We start from the raw sequence: 17,330 nt of genomic DNA on the forward strand, positions 1-17,330 counted from the left end.
CGCGGGGCTGCCACGTGCACAGTTCCCTACTCCCCGAGCACATTTTGTCCACCTGGCAGGTTACTACTACTAAGGGGCCGCACGGCGCGGGGAACTAACGCTTCAGTGAGTATTGAGTAGCAATTGTTGTGGAGCTGTTTTGTTGTTGTTGTGTATTTCACTGCTACTTTCATTCCAATTCTGCAAGAGAGCAACCCGAGTCACGAGTTGCATCACCCCCACTTTCCACTGTCAACTTCTGCTCGTCATGTGACACGTCATGTTGAGGGCGACGTATATATTCATAAATAACATTTGGAGAATAATGACAGATCGCGGTTAAATAATGGTGTATGCGAGTAAGAAGCTGCCGCATGTTCTCTCGCCTGCAGATCCTGCTTGACAAGATATTCCTGTAACTTGTCGCGACACTAGTCCTGACTTGAGTTATGATGTCGCAAATATAAAACAATTGTATGTATGCAGACGTGAGATGGTTCCTGTCAAGCAATGACGACAGTTACAAATCCAAGTACATGCTTCACCACACTAACTAAGCGTCTTTTCCAGCATTAATACAATAAAACGTGCACATTGTTTACGTCTGCCTCAGCAGCCGTTATTAGTTTGCTCAACCTTTCTACAAGTCTTGTATCAATAGTGATGGTTATACACACACTTGCAGTAAGTATATGTTTCAACATTTATATATTGATTTGCAAATTGTTCAACACATAGCATAACATCATGAGATCAGTAGACAGGTGCAGCCCAGGGGCCTCATGTACCTGATGACTGTATTTATGTGGCCCTGATGAGGTAGAAGGTCAATTTAATTGTGTATCTATTTCCATTATTAGTCTCTTAATACGACTATAGTGTTTTTTGTTTGATGTTCATCCTCCGTTTTTGTCAATTTTGGGTATATGTATTGGCCCTAAATTTTCTTTTAATTAAACATCAAGTTATTTAAAGAGGTTTTATATCAGATATTCATTTTTATTTAAAAGAAAATATCTGAGACCTCTATTGTACTCTGTTTGCAGTATGTGTCTGTTTGTAGAAAAACTCTCTTTTCATTGAAATATTTACATTAGAAGATGTGCTTAAGCCCCGCCCACTGAAAAAAAACTTTTTTTTTCTGGAGATTAAAATCTTGTTTACCATAACCACACCTAGGAGACAACTCCGATCACATGATCACTTGAGGTAAAATTTAGCTGCTTTCATTCTGCAGCTTCACTTTGATCAATCTGACGTGATGTTGTTTCACAAGAACGTTTGTGACTCTCGTAAAGAAGACTTAAAGCAATCAAATGCTGATCATTGTGTTAGTTATATATTATAAAAACAAGCTAATAATTCCTTTAAATGTATTCTGAATTGCGTGAAATAGCTAATTAAAATATTGAGTACAAATCGATCGATGTTGTCTTAATAAATAAAGATAATCTGTTTGGTGAATGAGAACATATTTGAACATTTGTGAATAACTTGATACCCACTCATGTAGCTACAAACGCTTGTATATGTGTTCATTTTTGATCAATATCGATCTTTAATGTAACGCTGATGTGAACATCTCAACATGACTAGTGAGTGAATTCTTAATACATGAGGCCCCTGGTTCCTGTTTTCCCTTCTGGTAAAGATGGTCTGGAAATTCCACCTTAACTGCACTTTCACAATTTATAACTCAATAGTTTCATTATGACATATCCGCAACTATAGTGGACAATAACAAAATTACAAAAAGTAGAACTATTCTGATATACTTCATTCATTTGGAACTAACTTTGCTTTGTTGAAGTGTTGTCGGTGTGTATTTATGATTGGAAAAATGGTAAATGTTCAAGTTGAAATGTTAATGTTTTGAGTGTAATCTGTTTTTACAAGTTTTAACATTCTGCTGTTAATGACTGCTTTACTGAGGCGAGCCATTGGTTGTTCAAAGGTTATGTTGTAGATGATAAAAGTTGGTTGATGTTGCACAACTAGTCACACTGGTTGGAGGGGAAAATAGCAGCTCTGTTTTGACCTTCTGCCAGCAGGTCTGTTCATTGCAAATCTACATAAACTAGTAAATATTTTACTAGATTTGACTCTTCTTTGCAGATTTCAGTGGTAACAGCTGAGGAGTGACCTGCAGCCGCCTGCTGATAGTTGCAGACATCTGGACTGTTTCTGCAAAGCTATCATGGCTTCAAAAGGGTTTGATATCGATGCCCCGCGATGGGATCAGTCGACATTTATGGGTCGACTTAAACACTTCCTCAACATCACCGACTTTCGAACGGTCGTGCTGCCAGACTCGCGCCTGGACGAGGCCAAGGCTTTGGTAGAAAGCTGCAGGTAATTAAACAAACGCTTGTAAGCAACAGATGTTAAGGGATGTCGATGTCAACTTTGGAATATAGTTTAAATGAAGAGCACTTAGGTGTTTAAAATATATTTAAAAAGTCAGACTTTAGGGAATGATTTGGTTTTCTCAGCTGTAGCATAACCTTGGTCGCTGATATGCTAGGTGTTATCACTCCAGTTGAAACTAGAATTGGAACTAGTGTAATCCAGCGCACTAGCACATTTGTTGACCTGAGTGAGGACATGACACACAACGACCTTCTCACTCTGCTTATATCAAAGCTGGAGGCGAAAGAACATCCAGCTGTGTGCTCTTGAATAACTGGGACAAGCAGAAAAAAATAAAACACCAACACTTCAGCTGAACTTAAAGGTTTAGTTTTATTCTAAAATCAAACGTAAAAATTCCACCAGTCTAAACATTCCTCAATATTGTTTAAGAAGCCAGTCCGTATAGAGTTTATGCTTGATAAAGGAGGTCATGGGTAGAATAGGTTAAGATGGAGGAGGCTGACTTGCTGCGGCGACCTCTGACACAATGACCCCAGATACCAAAAGCGAAGCCCTTCGGCCTGTTAAAAATATATTTCATACAATAACCATCTTATAATGTTTGACTTACTAAGTAAGTAATGGTTATTTGTAAATCACCTTTCTAGACCAGGTTCACAAAGCGCTTTGACAATCAAAAACGATATACAGTTAAAATATTTACTTTAAAAGGCCAAGACTTAAAATAGTATTACTTTGGAGTATTTCCTTTCTTGTTGGCAAATTGAAAAATAAATGATGTGATGGGAAGAATATCTTTTTTTTATCATCCGTATGATGTATATTAAGACTTTTCAGAAGTGTATTAAGTATGTAGAGTAGCTGGTGGTTGCAAAAAAGAAGCTTACCTCTAACAGAAAGTACCATAGAACAAAAAAGTGCCATAAAGACTGTTTTTCAAATGCGGTTACAAATTGTATTCATCAAACTACATAATTAAAAATTAAGCAGAACAATTTACTGTAACATCATAAAAGACAAATTAATCGGAAACAATAAGGGATAAAAAATATACATGAATTAAGTACAAAACGAGACCCTGGTGTGTTGCAGGGCTGGATCAGTTCCTCCTGGAACTTCAGAGGAGCAGCTCCACTATGCCAAGAAACTCTACGACTCGGCGTTTCACCCAGACACCGGTGACCGCATGAACATCATCGGCCGAATGTCCTTCCAGGTCCCAGGAGGAATGGCCATCACTGGCGCCATGCTGCAGTTCTACAGGTGAGTGTGACGGGTCCTATTCCCGGCTTGCGGGCAGAGTTTCCGTGGGTACATTTCTCATGTTTTTCTTCAGAACTGTTCCTGCTGTGGTCTTCTGGCAGTGGGTGAATCAGTCTTTCAACGCGTTGGTCAACTACACAAACAGGAATGCTGCATCACCCATCACTCCCAAGTAAGCTCTGAAGTCCTTAAATGTTTGAATGTCATCGTGGCTGCCACGAAGAAAGTTGATTTATTAACTTCTTCTGACATCTCAGACAAATTGGCATCGCTTACGCCACAGCAACCAGCACAGCTTTAGCAACGGCAGTCGGACTCAACCTCTACACAAAGGTGACAAACTCACCCTGTCCCTGATAAATGTTAATAAATGATTTGACAGAAAATGTGTAATTGTAGTAAGCCAATTAAAACAATATGTCAGATTTAACTGGTTTCTGGCTCCCCCCAGTGTCATAACAGTGTAGCTTCAATGTCATTCAGATGTTGTACAGACAAACGCCGGCTGTAAGATCATAAATTATCAAAATTAAATAATCAATACCGGGTAATTTAGTGCAGTTTTTATTTGCAAAAATATTATGTTGAATTGAACAGTTTATGAACCATATTGTAGAAAATATTTCCACATGGCTGCTCTGATTATTACACAATATAATAGTAAATATTTATCCCTGACAAAATGCAAAACCACATGTGTTGTTTTCTTCTGGTTGTGTTTATAATCAATGCATCTACAGAAAGCTCCTCCACTTGTTGCTCGCTGGGTTCCCTTCGCCGCCGTGGCTTCAGCCAACTGTGTCAACATTCCAATGATGAGGCAACAGTGAGTTCACGCTCTTGATGTTAGCGCTGAAAACTACAGTGTAATTCATAGCTACACACTTTAGCATCTCATCGATGGAATTACCAGGATCACGACACTAATGAATTTAGTTTATACAGTAGCGCAACAGTTTCTTGTCTCTTTACACACACAAATAATAAGTAATTGTCTTGAAATTAAACACATTATTAAAACCACAACTCAATCTCTCTCTCTCTCTCTCAGGGAAGTCCTGAATGGAATCTCTGTTACAGACGAAAATGGGAACAAACTGGGTCACTCAAAGGTCAGACATTTTGTTGGTGGAAAGGTTCAATTCAACATGAAATTCAAAGTCAAATCCATCTTTCAGAAAGCGGCAAAGAAAGGAATCACTCAGGTCGTCATTTCCAGGATCACCATGGCTGCTCCAGGAATGAGTAAGAGACGCACGTTTGTCGGTTTTATGCGAGTCTCTGCATGTAACTGTGCCGTTAAAGTATTGTGTTCAATCCACAGTCATCCTGCCCATCATCATGCAGAGACTGGAGAAATACAGATTCATGCAGGTGAGGGCTGGAATTATTTAGAAACTTTTGCTTCCATTAAAAAGTATGACAAATATGTATTGATGCACTGAATTGAATGAAATTATTATTATTATTATTATAGTAGAATAATAAAATGGGTTTCTGCCAATAATGTGATATTTGTAAAAATATTGTTACATTATTTGTAAAATGTACTTTTTTGTTTTATATCTAAGTTCCTGTTAATTGAACATAAGTTCTGATTGCCATCGAAACTCTTTGTTTTTTTTAATTGGCTCAGAAAATCACGTATCTGCACGGACCTATCCAGGTCATGCTGGTCGGAGGATTGTAAGTAAAACCTGGTGTGGTGGCAACAGTTTTAATGTTCTTGAGTGTTTCAGAGGAATAATTTCTGCTTGTTATCTTTTAAGCTTGCTATTCATGGTGCCAGCTGCCTGCTCCCTCTTCCCTCAGCAATGGTCAGTAACCTCTCATGTAGTCACATCATACATGTTGTGTTTTGTTGATCAGTATTTTCTGATGCCGATTTCAGAAATTCAGATTTCACTTAAAGATCTAAAATAAATGTAATTTTAGAAAATCTATGGACTGAAGTATACGTTGAAACTACTTCTGCTGTTCCATCATCTCAAACGTGGACATACGTGAGCTTTTGTGTGGGGCTTGGTTGATAACTCTACTCTTTTGTCTTTCCCAGTTCCATGGCTGTATCAAAACTAGAGCCAGAGCTGCGAGACTCTATCGTGTCACAGTACGGAGACAGAGTCCAACATGTCTACTTCAACAAAGGCCTTTGACCTGGAACACGCGTATTCAACCACCAAAGGAAGAAAACTTAATATTGGTGCTTCACTGGGACTTTACTCTTTGCATTATTATGCCCTTTACGTTCTTCTATGGATTGACCAAAAAGTAGCGGCAGAAATGTGTTGCTTTTCTGGATCCAGGACAGTCGCTGCAGACTTTTTTATTTACTGTGAACTTGAAGTCAGTGCCTTTCACTAGAGTGGTGACGACGACGATGATGATAACAACAACGATCTGTTTTAAGTGAATCTATGCATGATTTAAGATTATAAAGAGATGACAATACTGGTGCTGTTCAAAGTGGATGGATAGATTCACCACTCAAATCATTTCACAACTATTAAAATCCAAACTGGAATAAAGCCACACAAGTATTTTAACTTCTGCACTCTTTTTGTTTTACATTTATTTAAGGTAAGGTAAGGTAAAACTTTACACTCATTTAGAAAAAAAACTTAAATCTTTTTCTTAGTAAAACATGTTTTGTTTTTTTATTATTGTATCATGTTGTGGTTTGTGGTATTTTAGAAGGAGTGAAGACATTTTTTTTATAAGAATACATTTTAAAAGAGAAAATACAGCGAGATTTATTGAGAAGAGGGAATTTATTAGATAATCAAGTTATTATAAGACAGGTGTGCAAGTAAAAAATAAAAGCTGATCACTTATCTTTAATAAAAAAATCAACACAGGATAACGGTTTAAAACATAATTTATATGACATATATTGAAGTATATGCGTATTTAGTCTCTGGACTAATTTAAAATGATAAAAATAAATGCGGGAAAATAATAGAAAACGGAAATTAATCGGCCATCTTTCATATATAATATATTTTTATTTAGAAAAGTATTGGAACTGTTTGCGAAACGATTTAAAGTATTTGATAACGACAACAAAAATCAGATTAATAGAAACATATCTTTACTCGTATCCACAATACCTATTCATAATTATTATTTAAGAATATTATATTAAATATATATTTTTGTTTAAATCAAAGGAGTGAAATTGACTTTCGTTGTTGTTGAAAATTTATTTTTTTAAGTCCAAGATACAATCAAAAACTGTCTCAAAACATAACTGCGCGTGTTTTGTCGAGAGAGAAGAGCGGGGTTGTGTCAGTGCGCCCCCTGCTGGTGCAGCATCCGGGGGGAGGAGCCCAGACCCTGGATTATAAATCCGCCTCGGTCTCAATCTGGAGAACTCTCGAGAAGACAGCTGCTGACAGATAACAGAACTTGAGGACTAGAGCTGAGCTAGAGCACCGAGCGCTGATCTCCAGGCTGAGAGCTCACACACATCTGCGGGGAAGAAGCTGCCGCCGCGGGGTCAACACTTCACGCATCTGCGCAGCAACCACAAGAAAAACCGTCTCACCGGTGAAAAATGACGTTTACCGGGAACGGTGTCCTGCTCACGGCCGCCCTGCTGCTCCTGTGGCGGGCGCAGGATCTGGTGGACGCGTGCAGCTGCGCTCCCGTGCACCCGCAACAGGCGTTCTGCAACGCCGACGTAGGTGAGTGTTTACCTGGCCGCGGAGGATTGTGGGTCTGATGGGACCAGCAGGAGCTGCTCTGTCTGTCCGCCTGCAGTGCGTGTTCACTGGGATGGTAGATCTGCTGGAGCCGCGAAATTTGGAGGATGTTTGCTGCTGAAGGCCCAGACAGTTTTTATTGCTCACGCAGCAACACACGCACGCACACACACTAACACACACGCACACGATGTTGTGATGCAGCATCTATTTGGTGCATAACTCGCAGTGTTTACGGTCAAACTTGTCGATGCTACTGATGGATGAAAGATGCTTTTACCAATGGAGAGCTTTAAATATGTATCAATTTAAATATTATCAAGTAGTATAACAATAAAAATAAAATGTATCATTTAATTTTTTAGTTACAAATACTCTTGGATGCAGCTTCTCAAAAGAACACCAAATTAAATGTAATTGTATAAAAACTGAATACATTTGGAAATAGAATTTTACACTTATGAAAAAAAAAATGTAAAGATTAACTTCTTGAGTTTTATTTGAGTATTAGTGTATAGAAGGTTAGTTTAATTCATCATAGAAAATATATAGATGGATTAAAAAAAAATGTTAAGATGTTGTACATAATGTATAATTTTGACATTATAATAACTACAATAGATAGAACGATAAATAGATATTTTATAAATTGGCTTTTTATCAAAAATATTCCAGTTATTATTGTCCAGTTGAGACAAAAACGGGTATAAAAATATAGTTAACTTGATACAGTAGGTAAATAACCAGATGAATAACTACACCCCAATCCACAGAAGATACTAAAGTTGTTTTGATGTTTAAATGCTTTGTGACCCTGGTTTGCGTAAAGGCGCTTTACAAATGAAAATGACTTAATTACTTGCTGACTAGATGTGCATATTATATTCTTTACAAGTTAAGGTACTCATTTTTTAAATCTGTGATGACTTTTAGAAAAAACAGGTTGTCAACATATTTCCCTGTAAATGTGCAATAATTTGATTAAAAATACGTATAATCTGATAGAAAAGATTTTCCCCATTCACAAGTCGTTAATTCTGTTTTGATTTTGCTTCTATTCTGGCGATTTCTTTCCTCTCACTACCAATTCTAATCTGTTAAATACGATTTCTAGCGCCCCCATTGTCTAAACAATGTTACTGCAATGTCGTGGAACCTCTATCGCTACATTACTGTATGTTTATTTGTTTACAGAACGAGATAAAGGCTCTTGTTGGGTTGTTTTATCTTCCTGGTAAATTGAAACAAAGTCTCCTTCACTCTCCAGGCCGGTCGTCCAGACAAAACAGTGAAGAGCATTGTTAAAATAATATAGAGTTCTACTGTGAGTCATGACTAGTCAAAATTATAAACAATCATTACAGAAATTATGAAAAAGTAACGATTATAATTTCAAAATGGTGCTGCTTTAATCCTTCTGCACACAAGCTCTTCTATCGTTGATCAGCAGAAGCGATGTTTCAGTTACAGTTCTCACTTTTTTATTCCCACTCTTCCTCAGAGGGGTGTTGCCTGCAGGAATTACAGGAATGCTGTTGGGGTTTTCCCATCTTTGCCCCTGTGTAAATCTAGAATTCTGGACTCTACAACTCTACACACATCTCTTCTATTGAGCCGGTTTGAGTGTGAACTTGTGCACATTGCCAATGTCCATTTTTATTCACATGAAACTAAAAGATTTCCTTTAAAAATGTCAGGCTCAGTTGTCAAGAAACACAAATTCAAACACACAGGGATTTGATATAATCCCTCACTGAGGATGAAACATACCTTTTCTGCATGAAAAATACACCTCACAGTTACCCCGAATCAGCAGGAGTCCTGGGCTGGTTTCCTAAAACAAGATTGTCCCATAAAGTTGGTCTTATACTCATTTGCTCTGGTTTACTTCTTCCAGTAAACTTGCATCCTTCGTGTCAAAAGTCAAAGGATAATGTTAATCCAAAGAAAATCTGCTTTTTTTTCTTTTTTTTTTCAAAATGAAACGTCTTCACACAGATATAATCAATAAAACTAAATTATATAAAGAAATGTTTTCTTTCAGTGAAGGATGCATGGAATGATCTTTGACCAATCTGTTAACTTTGCTGCAACATCTCAATCACATAACTTGGCTTAACATAGTCATTGAGTGTTTTTGATGGATTCTTAAAGTCCCCAAATACAGGCAACAAACTGCTGAAGTCGTTGAAATTCAGATTGAACTGGACTTGACAATGGCTGCTGTTGTCGTCCTGGTCACCTCATGTGACATCTCATCTCTGTCCTTTTGGGGGTTGCGTTGGAAAAAGCACACGGATGTTGATCTTCTGTCTATGTTAAGAAACATCACACAACATCAATCAGACCAGGCTCTTGCAGAAGTTCTTCAGAAACAGGATCTCTAACAACCTTGTTAAAGGACTCAGCAGCGGAACTTTTGTTAAGAAATGAATGGGGTTGGGGCACTGATGCGCAAGAGTCCCGGTCTTGAAACAAGAACCGAGCTCATTAACGGTCACGTGATCCGACGAGTCAAATTTGTTTATCCGAGTTGATTTTCTAAAGATAGTCGCGGGCGACAGTCGCACACCAGCTTGTGTGTCACCTTCTGTTGACGAGGTAATTGCCGCCCCCGTGTCAAACCACCGGCCATTAAAATCAGGCAATGTCATGTACCTACCGCACCGAGACAAACATCCACCCTCCGAGTCGATCCACGGCCCACAAAGGGGAACTTCCCCGGCAGCCCAGCCCAGTCTGTCAGACCAGAGTCGCCCTTCTGTCTGGGAGAAGCGGCCGTAGAGCCGCCACTGCATGACCATGAGTCACAGCCTGGAATACAAAAGATGTATCATGAGTTTAGAAGTGTTTGTGGTCACCTGATTAGATTAACATCGTAACTGCTGCGGTCGTTCAGATGGTTTGGTTGAGTTGTCAACAGTGATCCACAAGTTTACAATCCTCACCCTCCTCATCAGCAACTTTCCTGTGACTTATACCCGTTTGTTTGGGTTCCATCTCACTTTGAACGTGTCAATGTGTATGAAAACCGAGGGCCTCCAGTTCTTCCGAGAATACTCTTTAACCAACCTCGAACTGTTTGTCTTTGCAGAGCAAGCCTTGAAAACACATTATTTACATCAGTGCTTCTAGTCGTGTCCGTCAAAGTCGAAACATCATAAAATACATTACACAAAAACCTGTTTTAATGTTCTTAACCCTTGTGTTATCTTAGGGTCAAGATGAACTACCTCCACCACTGCATATGTATTTATGGAAGCCAGGGAGGCCGTTCATCTTAACCCAGAGAAAACACAAGGGATACCACAAACACATTTGTTTTCAGGCTAAATGTAATTTTCCATTCCGTGAGACACTCTTTGACTTGTTTTTCTTAACGTTTGTATCTACTTTTGGGTCCCATCAGGGCCACTGTATCTTTGTCAAATACTGTTGTGGTCTTTGTTGTGCCTTTGATGTGATTGGGAGGTTGAATAGTTTGTCATGAAGTGGTTAGTTTTGCACTTCTAAGCCATAGTTCTCTCTTCAATCCTCCGGAAGATTTTAAAACTTAGACATAGCAGTTTAATCTCCTGATCACAAATGATGTTGTGACATTCTGTTGAGTGTTTTTGCTCATGAGAGATTGCAGTGGAGAACCAGGTCAGGAAGCCAGGGTGGAAAAATTGAAAGGAATGCAGGACAGAGTGCCAGCCAGGTATACTGCTGCGAGTGTGTGTTTGTTTGTCCTCTGGCTGCTGCTGAATATTTGCATGAGTGTTGCAAAGAAATGCAAAACAAATTGAAGAAGTTTCCTACTGATTGAACACCTCTATATGACTTGCATCTTATGAAGTTTCCTGAAATGTGATGCATTAGAAAAGTCACAATTGATGCTAAAGTCTCTTGTTCTATGGGAGAGTTTAGTTGTCATGAGGTTTAACAGGAAATACATTCCGGGATTTCTGCAGAATTCTACTTTCCTCCTGCAAGTGTGGGAGATGTTCCGACTGAACACTTGTTTCCTTGCAGTTATCCGAGCCAAGGTGGTGGGGGAGCGAGAAGTGGACACAGGAAACGACATTTACGGGAACCCCATAAAGAGGATCCAGTATGAGGTCAAACAGATCAAGGTTCGTGTCTCCTCACATTCTATTCCTGCTTTTTCATTCCTGTGCTGATTCCAGCCACTCTGTCAGATGTTTAAAGGTCCCAAACAGGACATCGAGACCATCTTCACGGCTCCTGTGTCAGCCGTCTGCGGAGTCACCCTGGACACCAACGGCAAGAAAGAATACCTGATCTCAGGTGTGTTGCAACAAGAGAAAGACTTTTCAGTTTCGTTGAAGTTTTCATGTGTAACGACGTTGGCGTTGTGTTCGTTACCTGACGTGACATTGACAGGTTTAGTTATGGGTCACATGAATGCACGTTAACTCAAAACAAGATTCACCATCTGAGACTTTCGGAATGCACTTTTGGGAAGTTGAGGGAGATGAAGAGTGATGTGAGAAGCAGCTGTATATGTTATTAGTGGTAATTACACACCTGCTACTGAACAGTGCAGACCAGACGCTGAAGCCCCGCCCACTTCTTTTTCAACTTCCTACGCTATCCTAACGGGAAAAAAAACGAGTTTCTGTTTTTTGGTGCTCTTCTATGTCTTGTAAGGTTGATGTTTTTCTCATCAACATCTTTTTAGTGTTTTATAGCAAACAACAAAAGACATGGAAGCATCCTTTGAACCTCGTCGCGTTGGCTGAACCTGTTATTACTTAAATGTAGGAGTGGAAACTGCTGACACCTGCATTTTCTCTGTGAAATAGTTTTAAACATCTCTCTTACTCTGGATTTTTAAAGCTCGTGGCATTTTTTTTTTGCTTAAATGTCCTTGATATTTCTACATATTCTCATAGTACTAATTGGTGTTTTTTTCTAATACATTTTACTGAAGGAAATTATAACAATTCATTCATAATCAAACATAAATAAAAAATGAATACGTTGCAGTTTAAAACCATTGTTATTATTGTTTTGTTTTTTTAACTTAAATTTGCAGATATATTTAGCAATATAATATAATTTCTGGACAGTTTTTCTTCTTTAAACTTATTTTACTTATCTAACCACACGTGTGCATAGTAGGATTTAATATAATAAGATAAAATGAGGCTTTTGTTTTGGCACTCTTTTATCCTCTCTTTAATTAAGTCGTTTTTCTTCTCCAAGCATATCTTAATAAATATATTAAAAGCAATGTATGACAGTCAAGATTTTTTTTTAAATAAAACCACAAATAAAAATAAACAATATATAACATAGTTATATATTACCATAGGAAATAATTGTTCAAAGACAATTACAGTTATATAGTTATTGATTAAAAATACGTATAATCTGATAGAAAAGATTATTGTATTTTTTTTAACAAAATATATACCTTCTATTGTTCAAAAACCTCTTCCTGTTTTAAAATAAAGTCACTTTGTTTGTACATTTTGTTTTAGTGTTGAGGTTTCAAAGCGTGAGACAAAGTTGCAGGACAAGCCAAAGCAACACTTGTCCCAACAGGAAATTACAAGTCATCCTGCAATAATTGCGAGAAACGTGCAAGAGATGTGTAACACGCAGCCTTCTGCAGCGATAATAATGATCTGGCTGAAACGTTGTGTCTCTGAGATGTTTCTTTGTTTAGTCTGCTGAGAACATTTGCTTCCTGCACAAGGTTCACTCGTCCTCCTACGTGTAATAACATGAGCGACTTCTCAGGCAAAGCGGAGGCCAGTGGGAGCATGCACGTGACCCTGTGTGACTACATCATGCCCTGGGACTCCTTGAGCAACACCCAGAAGAAAAGCCTCAGTCAGCGTTACCAGATGGGCTGTGAGTGCAAGGTGAGTGGACCAGTGAGGAATAGAACCAGGAAGCACAGGTTTCAAAGGTTCAACTAATGTGAAAACTCTCCTGACTCACTCGCATGTTTCAAATGTTGAAGTCTTTCTCTCCAAGATACAGTCTCTCATCATGACCATGTTTTGAACTTATTACTTTATAAAGTTTTCCCCCGTCTGAAATCCCCAGCAAACGAGAGGTTACGAGACCAGAGTCCATTATGACATAATAATGGTCTTCACTCCTCCTCTAGCCAGCTGTAATCACATCCCGCTTTGTTTATATAAAAAGTCCCTTGAAATGTAGACTTCTGAGATTAATGACACGCAGTGACAAACCTTGACGCTTAACCAATCACAGCAGTGGGCGTCATTTTGATTAAACACGATTCAATCTCCAGAAAACTAAGTGTTTTCAGTGGGCGGAGCTTAAACACATTTTCTAATGTAATATTTCAATGAAAATAGAGTTTTTTTACAAACACGTACTAATGATGTAATAGAGTCCAACATATATTTAAGACACTTAAATTACAACACATTACTTGCCCTTTGCAGTGCCCACAGTTAGGATAGCACGGTAATATTTTTATAATTTGTGCATTCAGTCTTTTTTCAAATATTATTCTTATTGTATTGAGTTTATTTTTTGTGTTTTTGTATGTTAGTTTTCCCTCTAATTAGCTATTTATTTATTTTTAATCCTCATTGCTTTGTTTTATTTAATTTATTCATCTCTTGAACATTAATGTTCCGGATCATATTTTTAACTGACTATGCTCTTTAGTAAAAAATGTCCTATTTTTAGTTATTACTATTTTAAGTCAAAACGATTAGGAGACGTCGAGAGGAAACTTGTCAAACTGTGATCCTCCCTGCAGATCGTTCGCTGTCCCTCCCTGCCCTGCGAGATCGCCGCTCCTGAGGAGTGTCTGTGGACCGACCTGATGATCGAGAAGCAGGTCCACGGGCGCCAGGCCAACCACTACGCCTGCATCAAGAGGGCCGACGGCTCCTGCTCATGGTACCGAGGCATCGCTCCACCCAAGAAGGAGTTCCTGGATGCCGAGGACCCTTAGTCACGTGAGACACGTCGACTGCCCACTGATGGAGAGAAATGTAAAATAAACTGTCAAGGAGATTAATAAATATATTATTTTGTTTTCCATAAATAAGTGACTGAAGTTAAGGGCAGCGCTTAGTCATCGCTAATCTTGTTTGTCCTTCAGTATTTACCAGCACAGGTCCAGAACCAGTTCCAGCTGAACGATCAGATCCCTTCAGCGGCTTCTAAATATTTAGACTTATTTTTCAATTGAATTGTTTGTTTACAGGTTTCTCAACATTTGGTGTTGTTACGTTTCACACCTATTTCAACCACATTTATACTTTGATATTTTTTGATGGTTCAGCTGGAAGAGCGTCAAGTTATGATTTTTATATTGTTTTTTGTAAAGAGTGGCGTGATGCATAGACTGGTTGAGTGATGATGTCACTTCCTCCTGAGGCTGGCGTTGGGAGGAACGACGCGCATTATTTAACTGCTTGTCACTCAACAAACTGATTCTACCAAAGCCAAAATTCCAAGCTGCCTTTTTACATATAATTATTTACGGTTTAAGTTTATTTTATTTGAGCTTCATAGGAAAAAAAACAACTTATTTTGGTAATTTAAAGCAGTTTTCCTGTTGAAATGGGCTGGATTTAAAGGGCCAGAAACAAGGTTATTTTTAAAGTAAAAAATGTATTTGCATCAAAACATATTGTTAATCCTGCTGACGAGAAATGTGTCGAGTAAATCAACATCCAGCAGGGTTTAGACCAGGGGTCTGAGACTCGACTCTAGGCCCACTAAACCTATAAAAACATTTGATTCTGACATCGCACAAAGATGGAGTCTTTTTTTGGCCCACACTCATAAAAACATACAGATCAAATGGAGGACCAAAGAATACAATCTTACAGGCCTACAAGCTGCAAGTTAAGGACCCCTGTTTAGAACCTCGCGGGCCTCACTGGACCAGTCTATGGTGTGTGTGTGTGTGTGTGTGTGAAGGTGGTGAACCCACATGAGTGTCACCTCCCTATGTAGCTGTACAGCACCTATGCATATACCTTTGTTGTCGTTCATGGTTTGGCTTGTTCACTGCAGTAGAATTAGATTTGCACTCTTTCAGGACGTTGGTTAGCACAGACGAGTGCGACAGCATTGACTTTGTTCACGTGAATATTTGCTTAGACTCAAATCTCTGCCCAAGTGATTTCTTTTTTTCAATTGACTCACATGTAGCATAATGCTATTGTGACCTGCTAGCTCGTGTGAAATGCTAAGCTAGCTTTTGATCAGCTTTCTAAATGTAGCTAAACGCAGTCACATTATGTTTGGAAACAAAAGGCGTTTTATGCGACGTAGCTAAATAGATGCAGCTTAAAACTATTCTCATACCCTTTAAACGTTAGCATACGTTCATAAATATTACCATTAAACACCTGTTAAAGTCACGTCCCCTTCTATTTAAAGTCCCATGATTTGATGCAACAGCTGGAGCTCTAATAATAACTCTCTATTTGAGTTTGACCCCTCTGGGTTAGATACAATAAAGATCACTAGGTGGCGCTGGTTTTTTGATGTCTAAGTACCCTGTCGTCCCTTTGAAACTGATTCAGAATCAGATCTTTGGTTGTGTTTTTTGACAAAGTGTGTTGTCATTTCTATATCATAAACGTTTAACCTGGAGCTGGTTTTATTCTACCCTCAATTGAACACAACATGCTTTAGTATAAATCAAGATGTTCATCTTCTGACTGTGGACGGCGGTGGTTTATTGACAAAGCAACACTCTTCGTCTGTTGCGACTCTCTTGTCCTTCCCAATGAAAGCTTTAATCTCAAGCAAGAATCAAAGTTTACGATGCTGTTTTATACAACTCAAACGTGTCATTTCAGAAAAAACCCAAACAAGCAGCTTTATTTAAAAAATAGCTTTGTTTACTATTATTTTTGGCAGTGTTATGATTATTAATATTGTTCTAATACCTGTCATGACTATTTTGTCTTCAGTGTCTGTAGCTGTAGTTCCAGAGTCCTCTTGCGCTGGAGTTAACGTGAGAGAATAACGCTGTTAGGGCAGGTGCGGAGAAACGAGTTCTTTGTGTGAATAGAGGACTGTGCATGTGTTCGATGATTTGTGTACATCTCAGCAAAGGACAAAATATTCAGTATTATCAAGTAAAATAATAAATAAAAACAGGTTTGAAAGAAGAAATTATGTCTGTGTCACTTATTCAAAACTGCATATTCCTAACTGGACTTTCTGGCGTCTTTAAGATTGTTGTATGAAATGTATAGTGTACACAGGTCCTCGAATTTATTTTTTCATCAATATATGTGAATAAATTAAGATTTTGGTGCAATTTGTTTACCTACAGAATGTTTAATGTGTAAACTATGTAGATTTGTTTTAAGTTAGATTAGATTGACTTTACTTATCCCTCTGGAGATCTCTTCTGGGAAATTGGATTTTCTTGCTTTAAAAACATTTAAATGATATAATTCATAAAGGAAGTTTTGAGAAATATGCAGAAGAAAATTCTTTAAAATAATTGATTATCACCTGATGACATGCTGTCTTAAAAAAAAGAAAACAATGTCACTTAACATTTCTTAATTATTCACCCATTTCTTTCTTTTTTAGATTTAATTATTTTCTATGGTGGCTTTTTCTCCTCAAATTAAAATATCCGTTTGGTTGTTTGCTGACATTGAGTTGCTGAATATTTATTTATTCTAGGATTATTTTTATATTTCATTTGCTGTTAGCTGAGTCATTATCCTGATTTTTTTAAAACATTTTTTCACTGGTATTCACAGTATAATTTGGTTACTTTAAGATGATAAAATACGATTTATGGTTGGTTCAACTTTTGGTCCCAATTGTATGTTGTGTACTCAAGTACATAGATTCAAGAGTCATACACTGACTCGTCGGTAGAGGTCAGTATAAACCTGCTTTTCAAACCGTGATTATTTTATAGTTCAACAAATACATAACTTCCGTGTGGTTCGTTGGCTATTTTTTTAATCATCGCGTAGAATTTAATTTCCATCCACGAGCTCATATCTATTTTATTTGTAATGA

At 38.0% G+C, this 17,330-nt stretch overlaps 2 protein-coding genes across 3 annotated transcripts; both read left to right on the top strand.

Annotated features, from left to right (window-relative positions):
• On the top strand, positions 1-6,161 carry sfxn2 (sideroflexin 2). Of its 2 annotated transcripts, none has more exons than XM_087784166.1 (12): positions 1-105; positions 2,095-2,331; positions 3,445-3,615; positions 3,689-3,787; positions 3,873-3,948; positions 4,356-4,441; positions 4,667-4,727; positions 4,794-4,860; positions 4,940-4,989; positions 5,252-5,301; positions 5,385-5,432; positions 5,672-6,161. In XM_087784166.1, the coding sequence occupies exons 2-12, from the start codon at positions 2,177-2,179 to the stop codon at positions 5,769-5,771; spliced, it is 963 nt and encodes a 320-aa protein (XP_087640292.1). In that variant the 5' UTR covers positions 1-105; positions 2,095-2,176; the 3' UTR covers positions 5,772-6,161. The 2 variants fall into 2 exon arrangements, with proteins under 2 accessions (XP_087640292.1, XP_087640293.1); XM_087784167.1 differs by lacking the exon at positions 1-105 and adding an exon at positions 1,948-2,030.
• Positions 6,162-6,974: 813 nt separating this feature from the next.
• timp2a (TIMP metallopeptidase inhibitor 2a) lies at positions 6,975-16,457 on the top strand. The gene is made up of 5 exons (XM_087784169.1): positions 6,975-7,301; positions 11,334-11,434; positions 11,501-11,609; positions 13,071-13,195; positions 14,074-16,457. The coding sequence occupies exons 1-5, from the start codon at positions 7,172-7,174 to the stop codon at positions 14,269-14,271; spliced, it is 663 nt and encodes a 220-aa protein (XP_087640295.1). The 5' UTR covers positions 6,975-7,171; the 3' UTR covers positions 14,272-16,457.
• Positions 16,458-17,330: the final 873 nt, after the last annotated feature.

This window comes from Callionymus lyra, chromosome 2 (genome assembly GCF_982586985.1).
Source record: "Callionymus lyra chromosome 2, fCalLyr1.hap1.1, whole genome shotgun sequence".
Taxonomy (NCBI): Eukaryota; Metazoa; Chordata; class Actinopteri; order Syngnathiformes; family Callionymidae; genus Callionymus; species Callionymus lyra.